This window comes from Raphanus sativus, chromosome 2 (genome assembly GCF_000801105.2).
Source record: "Raphanus sativus cultivar WK10039 chromosome 2, ASM80110v3, whole genome shotgun sequence".
Lineage (NCBI taxonomy): Eukaryota > Viridiplantae > Streptophyta > Magnoliopsida > Brassicales > Brassicaceae > Raphanus > Raphanus sativus.
Genome location: NC_079512.1, coordinates 4,700,304 through 4,710,169, shown reverse-complemented (window position 1 = coordinate 4,710,169; position 9,866 = coordinate 4,700,304). Strand labels below are relative to the sequence as shown.

General features: G+C 29.6%; 1 protein-coding gene across 1 annotated transcript; it reads left to right on the top strand.

The window, feature by feature from the left end:
* Positions 1 to 3,364: 3,364 nt before the first annotated feature.
* Positions 3,365 to 4,990, top strand: LOC108832036 (probable peroxygenase 4). The gene is made up of 7 exons (XM_056995492.1): positions 3,365 to 3,572; positions 3,610 to 3,661; positions 3,764 to 3,865; positions 4,054 to 4,139; positions 4,261 to 4,355; positions 4,526 to 4,651; positions 4,744 to 4,990. Exons 2-7 carry the CDS (start codon positions 3,649 to 3,651, stop codon positions 4,889 to 4,891), a joined length of 570 nt encoding a protein of 189 aa, XP_056851472.1. The 5' UTR covers positions 3,365 to 3,572; positions 3,610 to 3,648; the 3' UTR covers positions 4,892 to 4,990.
* Positions 4,991 to 9,866: the final 4,876 nt, after the last annotated feature.

Genomic DNA, 9,866 nt, shown 5'->3' with positions numbered 1-9,866 from the left:
CACAAAAACGTGTTTCCCGCCAAAACCGCAAAAACGTGTTTTCCTCCAAAATCGAAAAAATATTATTTTCTAGCGAAAACCGCAAAAACGCGTTTTCCCGCCAAAACAAAAAAAAATCTCGTTTTTCCGTCAAAACGTATTTTGCCGCCAAAACAACAAAAATGTGTTTCCGCCAAAACCACAAAAAACGCTTTTGCCGCCAAAATAAAAAAAAAATCATTTTCCATCTAAAACAGGGAAAAATGCGTTCTCCCGCCAAAACCGAAAAATCTCATTTTCCCGCTAAAACACATTTTTCGCCAAAAACGTATTTTCCCGCCAAAACCGAAAAATCTCGTTTTCCCGCCAAAACCGCAAAAACGTGTTTTCCCGCCAAAACCACAAAATCTCGTTTTCTGCCAAAACCAAAAAAAATCTCGTTTTCTCGCCAAAACCGAAAAATCTCGTTTTCCCGCTAAAACCGCAAAAACATGTTTTCCCGCCTAAATCGTAAAATTTCGTTTTTCTGCCAAAACCGAAAAATCTCGTTTTCTCACCAAAACGCGTTTTCTCGCCAAAACAACAAAATCTTGTTTTCCCGCCAAAACCAAAAAAATCTAGTTTTTTCGCCAAAACCGAAAAATCTCGTTTTTCCGCCAAAACAGCAAAAACGTATTTTCCCGCCAAAAACGAAAAATCTCGTTTTCCCGCCAAGCTGAAAAATATCGTTACCGCGGAATCTTATTTTTCCACCAAAACCGAAAAATCTCGTTTTCCCGCCAAGCTGAAAAATATCGTTACCGCAAAAACGTGTTTCCTGCTAAAACCGCAATACGTGTTTTCTCACCAAAATCAAAAATTGTATTTTCACACCAAAACCCAAAAATGTGTTTGTCCGCTAAAACCGAAAAATCTTGTTTTCCCGCCCAAACCGCAAAAAGACTTGTTAATTTTGAAATAATTCTAATGTAAATTATTAAACTAAATAATTAACCATATGATTAAACTAACATAGGTATTTTGGTAATTTATTTACTAAACTCATTTGAATGGAAATAGAAACAAAGAAACAAACATATGATTCATTTAGATATTTCATCTAGATGAGATATCTAGATTAACAAATAAACATGTACAAAAATCTGAATGGATCATCTAGATAGATCATATAAATGAATCATCTGAATGGAAATGATAAATGGTGAAACAAACAGCCCCTATATCATATAACTGTTATCAATCTACCGATCCGCCAAAGTAATAACATAGTTCAAATGATCAAATGTCAAAATAGATATAGATGAGCTTAGTCATTCATCCATACTGGTTCGTCAATTTTTTTTTTTTTTAAAATGTCATCCATACTGGTCAAAAAGTCAATAATTAAAGTTTGTTATATAAAAAAGCACCGAAACGATTATATCACCATAGGAAAACACACCTGTGTGATATATTACTCTTTAATAATTTGTCTATCAAAAAGCACTTTTAAACCTAATAATTTAATCATCACAGTGGTTTTACCAAAACGGGTCGAGAGAGAAGAGAGAGAAGAGAGAGAAGTTTAGTTCTAGATTGGTTCCGGTACGCGGCCGGTGCGTGAGCGTCCGTGCCGGTGCCGGAATCCAATCTGTTTGTTTGTTCTTGGTTTTTGAAGGTCCCTCTCCACCGTCCTGTCAAAGACTATTTTGTCGGAGCTCTGACAACGCCTCTATCCCAAGCGGTGGTTCGGTGCTTGGAGTGAAGACGCCATCGCATGCAGGACCGGGAGAAAGAGTGACTTGTTTGTGAAGAGTTCGTTCTTTCCGGACGGTGGAGACTACCTCAGATTCACCGACGCCGATCCTAACTTTCGGGAAGGGAGTCTCCGTCAGACTTACCTCCGCCGACTTTTAGTTACGGAGAACGGAGGCTACCAAAGCTCTGTGCTGCCGACAAGGAGCCCGGTACTCTTTTTGAGTTTAGGTCACTACAATAGGTTTGTTTTCAAAGTGGTTATATTCCAGTTGGTTTAGGTTTCTGCGGATGAGATCTCGTGAAACGGTGAAGCTCTCCGGCGAGATGAAAAGATTCCAGTGGTTCTCGATTCGCGGGTGTGAAGTAGTTCAAAGACCGAGGAGTTCTCGAGGGTCGATTTGACTCCTATGGCGTGTTGACAATGCGATGAAGAACGGTGGTGGGTGTGAGTCGGTGAACGGAGTTTGTGTTCTCCGGTGGTAGCGAGTGAAGATGGTGACGCGATGGTCGTGTGACGCGTGACTCCTCTGATGGCGGGGATGTTTACACGTGTCCTGCTCTTCCAACAACTTGACGCGAGGCGGCCGTCGACGTGAGAAGTCCATAGTCGCTAGGGTTTCAGTTAGTGGGCTGGATGCTTGATTGTTGATTTTTCTGTGTGGGTCTGGTTTGGGCTTTGTATCGGTTGGGTTTTAGCTCATTTTACTAATATAAATCTTTGACGGAAAAAAAAAACCTAATAATTTAATCATATCACCCACTATAGTTGCATTATCATCAATTTGATCTCCTTTGCAGGTAAGTAATGTAAAGCACGATTCGTTTTGCGCTCATCCGACCCATTTTCATTGGTATTAAATATAAACCTTTTAACTTCCAAATGCTAAATTAATCTGTTTTCTATTAATTTCATTTTAGACTAACATTTTCGTTTAAAAAAAAAGTTATTTAACACTATTATGAATAAAAGCTTTTTAAAAGTAAACGAGTTGCTAGAGCATCCCATCCATCAATGAACTCTGTAGAAGGTTCATAACTTTAATTTTTTTCTTATTCTTTTATCTTGTCCGTTTGATTTTTATGAAAAAAAATAAACGGACCAATAGAAGACTGCCACGTGGCGAACCCGTGATGAACCGAGTTTATCCGGACGAACTCCAACGAAACGAATTCGTCATTGTTCATTATTATAATATTTTTTTTTGGAATGTGTGAGAATTTTCCTCTTAAACCTTCAATGTAGATGTTCTTGGTGATGAGTATAGGATCATCAACAAAAATATGTTTATTTGGAAACATAATAAGCTAACGTGTGGCAATAGTTTGTTATAAAAGCTGACGAGGGCTATGCTAGACGGACATAAACGGCAAACTTTGCAATTAATAGACGAATATGAAAGTATAATTATCAAAACGATTGATTAAAAAGAAGTTTTGCCAGGAAAAAAAGATTATGAAGAAGTTAAGGGTGATGCCAAGCTATTTTAAAATAAATTACAGAAAGAAAAAGTTAACAGCGAGTAATTAACTAGAACATTAAGTATTCTCCGAGATTGAATAATTGAGATTTTATTGAGAAAAAAAACTCAAGTCAAATAGAAACGGAATGGGCTTATATATGGCTGTAATCAGCGCAAGCTACGTGGTTCATGAATGAGGCCAATAAAAAATGCCCTACGCTTCCCAGTCGTTTACACGTTTTCGTATACCAATCATAATAAAAAAAACATACATTAATTGAATCTTCGATTGCATTATTATCATACATTTCTTAATTCTAAAGATTTAAAAAAACTAAGGATAAAAGAAGCGTTTGTTTCGCTATTCTCTCTACACTTCTTTTTCTGTTCCTCATCTCTCTCTCTCTCTCTCTCTCTCTCTCTCTCTCTCTCTCTCTCTCTCGACCATTTCCTTTTTGCTGTCTCTACGATAATGGCTTCCTCTGGTACTCTTTCCTGCATTCACATTCTCAACTTCAAGTTTGTGATTATGCATCTGTACCCGTAACACAATCGATTTCTTAAAACGTTTTTGTTTTTTTTCTTAGGAGTGAAATTTGTGCCAGAAGAAGATAACTTCTTACAGAGACATGTAGCCTTCTTCGATAGGAACAAAGATGGCATCGTTTATCCCTCAGAGACATATCAAGGTACGTTCTTCTTGTAAAAAAACTCGGCAAAAATGTCTTAACAAATCTCTTACTATCTAAAATTAGATTTGTCTAGGAGATATTTTCGTTTATCGATCTGTATATGTATGGTCTTATGACTCATCAGTAATCAAAGTAAGATTTTGATAGTTTTTTTTGTTTGATAACGACAAACAAAACAAAAATAGGGTTTAGAGCAATCGGATGTGGATATCTCTTGTCGGCATTCGCTTCTCTGTTCATCAATATCGGTCTAAGCAGCAAAACTCGTCCGGTAAATTTAAATTACAAATACGGTTGTAAATTATATATTGACACAGTTAACTAATTAGTGAAATTTAATACTTTATTACAAAAGTTAAAAAGGAGCCAATGATGTGTGTTTTGATTTGCAGGGAAAAGGTTTCTCGTTATCATTTCCGATAGAGGTTAAGAATATCCATCTTGCTAAACACGGCAGCGATTCAGGCGTTTACGACAAGAATGGGAGGTATCTTCTTCTCTTGTTAATTTTCCAATTTAAATATGTTTTTAATAGATTCTATAATTGTTGTTTAATTTTTTGTTTTCCAAAATACTACTACATGTCTTCAAAATTAAAAGTACTATACATTCAGTTTATTAATTTTGTTTGTTTTGTTATAATTCAAACTTTTGGAGATTTGTGGAATCGAAATTCGAGGAGATATTTGCAAAGCATTCAAAGACACATCCCGATGCATTGACGAACAAGGAACTTAAACAACTGCTCAACTCAAACAAAGAGGCTAATGATCGTAAAGGAGCGTAAGTATTAGAACCGGGTTGGTTCATTTCGTTCTAATTATATGGACCTGATTCTAAATAGTAGTAGTAATATGTAAATTAAAAATTTACAGGATTGCTGCATTTACGGAGTGGAAGATCTTGTATTATCTATGCAAAGACAAGAACGGTTTGTTGCACAAAGACACTGTTAGAGCTGTCTACGATGGCTCCCTTTTCGAGAAACTCGAGAAACAAAAAGCTTCTAAGAAACATGCTTAAACGCACCCTTTTAAAAACTGTTTGTTTATAAATCTTTTTATTGGTGAACAACGGCGTGGAGATTGTAATGTTTGATTTTCAAAAATTTGTTGTTCCCTTTTTTTGTGTGTATTTTATTAATAGTGTACGTTTTTATATCTTCGAATAAATAATTATATACGTCAAATTGAAGATTAAATATATTTCAATTTCCATATACTGATTTCTGGTCACGAAAAGTATACTAATTGCAAGAGTTTCCCTAAAACCCATTAGGGTTTCTTAAATTTTTTCTTTTTACTTTTCTGATTAAAAAAAAATTAAAAAAAAACATGTGTCGGTGAAATCCACGCACAGTGCATAAAACCTACCTCAAGCGTTTTTTATCTGACTATTTTCTTCCTTGGTTCTTTCACTTTGTGGTTCCCTCTCTCTAAAAACCGTCTAAATACCTTGGATAAAAAATGCTCTAAGTTGTAACATCTATTGCAATCGAACTCGGAGATGTTTTGTTAGTTATTCATGGGATTTAATGTATTTTACTGTGGAGGATTATCAAAACATCTTTGTTTTTCTTTTAACGCTACTAGTTGATGGTATGCACCTTGTACGAATTAATATGTATCCAACTAATTCAATTTAAAAAAAAAAAAAAAAAAAAAAACTAATTCAATTTTAACATAATTTTTAAATTTTAATCTAAACTAGATTCTAACCGCCCTTTAAAAAGGCGGGTATTTTTTAATTTTATTTTTTTCTAGAAATTTATTTTTTATGTTTTTTGTAATCATATATATGTGTATACTACTTTTTAAAAATTATAAGTAAGAGGTTTTAATAATTATATTGAATTTGTGATAATGCCTAGCTATATACTTGTATCTAGTGTTTTGAAACCCCAAACCAGATCCGCTGTTGAATCGGTAAATCCGGTGATCAGATGTGTAATCTGGTTTGAGTTTAAGGAAAAAATCATTATTTAATAATCCGGTAAAATCTACAAAAACCCGCTAAAACTCAGGACCCGACTACCAGTTAAATCACTGGTTGAACCAATATATAACTTTTAATTATTATTTTTTTAGTTATGATATTAGAATATGTTTGTATTCTAATTAGGAAGTTAAATTTTTAGTTTTTATAAAAAAGATGACATGATTTTGTAGATTAAATAAAATCCTCTAAAACTCAGAACAAGGCCTACCAGTTAAACCACTAGTTGAACTAATATGTAACTTTTAATTATTAGTTTTTATTTTATTTTTAGTTATATTATTAGAATCCGTTTGTATTCTGATTAGGAAGTTAAATTTTAAGTTTTTATAAAAAGATGATATGATTTGTAGATTATGAATCTATTAACAAAACTAATTGTTTGATTTGGATTAGTTTATTTTTGTTATCAATTATCAATTATAATTTTATGATAGTCCACTGTATATATATGTTGTAAAATATAATAAAAGAAAATCCACAAGAAACCTGCATAACTAATTGGTATGAGATTTTTTTATATTATTTTCTCACCCGTTAATACAACATATTTGTTATTATCCATATTTATGTTGTAAAATATAAATAAAAACATCTTCAACTGCTTTGACATTTATATTAAGATAGCATTGTTGGCGTTTTACAATGATCACAAAACGTTATAAACAGTTTCAAAAATTGTTCCATCCATTTAAAATTAAAAAATGATTTCAGATAACATTTGCTGTTGCGGATGGTTGTAGATAAATAAATTTAAAAATACTTATAAAAGTATTTTAAAATTTTTAAATTGAAGTATTATAAAAAACATTATAAATGCATTTATATTTTAATTTATATTCACTAAAAATATTATAACTTATTATAAAAGAATTAAACCAAGAATATTCACTATAATTTAAAGTATTAATATGTATGTTGCTGAAGATATGTAATTTAAATTGTGTAATCCAAACTCTTAAGGTTATTAGATTTATCAAAGTTTTCAGGTTTCTTAACGACATTAAAAAACCAAAGCCTATATTAAAGTTCATAACCAATGGTTTAATCATTTACGGTTTAGCTGTATCAATATTAGGATGATATACTTTAAAAAAAATAATGCTTGTATCTGAGACTTTTTAAGGGAGCAGTTATAATATATGGATATAAGCACTTATATAATGCGTCTTTGCTTCTTTACTTTCTTATTTCTTAAGTTGGACTCAACTAATATCAATGGGGTATGATCCAGATTTAATAGTATTGACTAGATTCTAACCCGCCTTTTTAAGACGGGTATATTTTTTGTTTTAATTTTAAGAAATTTAGTTTTTATATTTGTGTTTAATACTAATTTAATTTAATATAATCTTTGATAACAATAGGAAATAGGTCTGTACACTTGCGTTATATACATTTCAGAAATTATTTTAAAACTTATTCCTAAAGATTATTAGTTACTTAACATATTATATTTTCTTATTAGTTACCTAACATAGTACGTCAAAAATATTTGTATCCATAAAACCCCGACTCAAAATCAATCCGAAAATCAAATTTTCATATTCCATTAGTTCTAACTCGTATACTCGAGTTATTCTTAAAGTGTTATATCGGAAAACCAATACAAAATCCAATCCGCACTGAAAACCAAACAAAAATTTTGAAAAATGTTTGAAAAAATAATTTTTAATATATTCTCTTAAATGTATATATGTAAATGGATTAATATGATCTTTGGTAAATTACATAAAATGGAATAAATTTGTGATTACTTATATTTTGATGAAATTGTTATGATGTCATTCAAAAAGAAAAAAATGGTAATATATAAAAATAAAATTAATTGATATGAAATATTAATAACCTATTATAAGATTATATTTTTTATTTCAGATTTAAAAGTTATTTTATGATAACTTTAAGATATTATTAAACAATGGAAATAGTAATATATACAATATAGAGAAATTTATCAAGTCCGAAGTAGTATACTTCGGCAGTATATACTATTTTTTATCTGTTTTTGTCATAGAAAGTATTTCATTTGAAAATTACAGATTCAACCGAATGATACTTTGGTATGTTCATCAAATATACAAAAGGGAAGTTAGTAATAATAACCATTTTCGTAATAGGTAGATTATGGGTAGTTTTAATATCTAAATAGGTAATATTGATTTTAAATGCAGTTATATTTTTTGTTGGAACCAACTAATATCAATAGGATATACTTCAACTTTAATAGTATTGGATTATTTAACTAGTTTCAAATATGAAATTAATTAGAAGATATATATTTTATTTTTTTATTACAACACAACATAGATAATGATTTGGTGCTCACAAGATTTTTTTATTTATTCTATCACCAAACCACATATGTAAAAATACCATTATCATAATAATCTAATAAAGTTTTATTAATACTTTAAAATAACATAAAAGATAAATCTAAAAAATAAACCATAATTACCAAATTATAATTATCAGTGAAACATATGAAATCAACCCTCTTCATCAGAGTCTTAATTGTATTTTATATGAATTGTTTTTTCATTTGAGTTCATAGTGATACCTATTAATAAAACTACAATAATGAAAACTATATTTCTATTTTACTAAATGTTTATAAACTAAAAAATAATAAATTACATATGTCTATAAACTGGAATTTTTCCAATTATAACAGCGAGAGATTATATTTTGGACTCATATTTTTTTGAAAAAAAGATAATTCGGTGACATAAAACAGAAGAAAAAATTATTTTAAAAAAATAATAAATAAATACATTAAACGGTTTAATATTACTAAAGTAAAATGAAAAAACTATAAAATTATAGCTAAAATTTTATAATACTTGTTAATAATAATTATTCCTGAATATAATGCTAATATTTATTAATTAATCACTAAAATGTTTTTAAAATTAAAAAATCAAACTAATATTTATTAGAACTAATGACTCAATCTAAATCAATGGAATATGACAAATAAACTTCTAAAAATAATAAAACATGAAAATGAGAAAACTAACTTAAAATTATGAAAACATGGATCAAAACTAAAATTACCACCTATAATTATTTTATAATATGACAAATAAATAAAAAATCACAAATACAATTTAAATTTATTAAGAACATGACAAAAAATAACCTATATTTATAGTGAATATGACAAATAATAAAAACTAAAATTATTAAAAACATAACAAATAAGTATATTGCCCAAAATTATGGAAATATGACAAATAATCCATGATCAATAAAAATAAGCAAAATCATCTAATACTATAGAGAGCATGACAAGTAAACAGATTCACTTCTCAAATAATAATACAAATAAATAAAAATTACCAATACCAGTTAAATTTATTAAGAACATAACAAATAAATAAATAACCTAGATTATAGAGAATATGACTAATAAACAAAACTAAAATTATTAAAAACATAATAAATAAGCATATTACCTAAAATTATGAAAAATATGACAAATAAACTAATATATATAGTTTTTTATTTGAACCACCAAGGTCTTATTTTTAAATGAGAGGTGTTATCATCATTAAGTTAGCTAGGCCTGGATAATACAATACGTTTGTAAAAAAAAAAAAAAAAATACGCTTGTGAGTTATGACCGTATGAAATATAACCTGTTTGAGAACGGTTGTTTCTTTCCTATTTTCAGTTTATTCGATAAAACTTTATTTTATGTGAAAAACTTGGTTATTATATATAAAATAATTTTGTGTACATCATGTAATCGAGTCCAAAATGCATACACCATATTACCAATTTACAAAAAATAAATAAATGTAAATATTTTAAAAGACATGTAGTGAGAAAATAATTGACAGAAAACTGGCCAATTGAATCTTATCTTAGTAGCGTTGATAAATTATTTTATTATTCAAAACTTAGAACTAATGTCTTAGAATACAAGAAATAATAACAAAAGGGCAAATCTCCCAAAAGAACCTACAAAATGTTTTTTTCTGACAAAAATACAGAAATA

Bases quoted from the DNA above. Each gene is read 5' to 3' on its own strand.
- LOC108832036 (XM_056995492.1), top strand. The intron at 3,866-4,053 runs GTACGTTCTTCT...AAACAAAAATAG, and splicing joins TCCCTCAGAGACATATCAAG to GGTTTAGAGCAATCGGATGT. The intron at 4,140-4,260 runs GTAAATTTAAAT...TTTGATTTGCAG, and splicing joins TAAGCAGCAAAACTCGTCCG to GGAAAAGGTTTCTCGTTATC.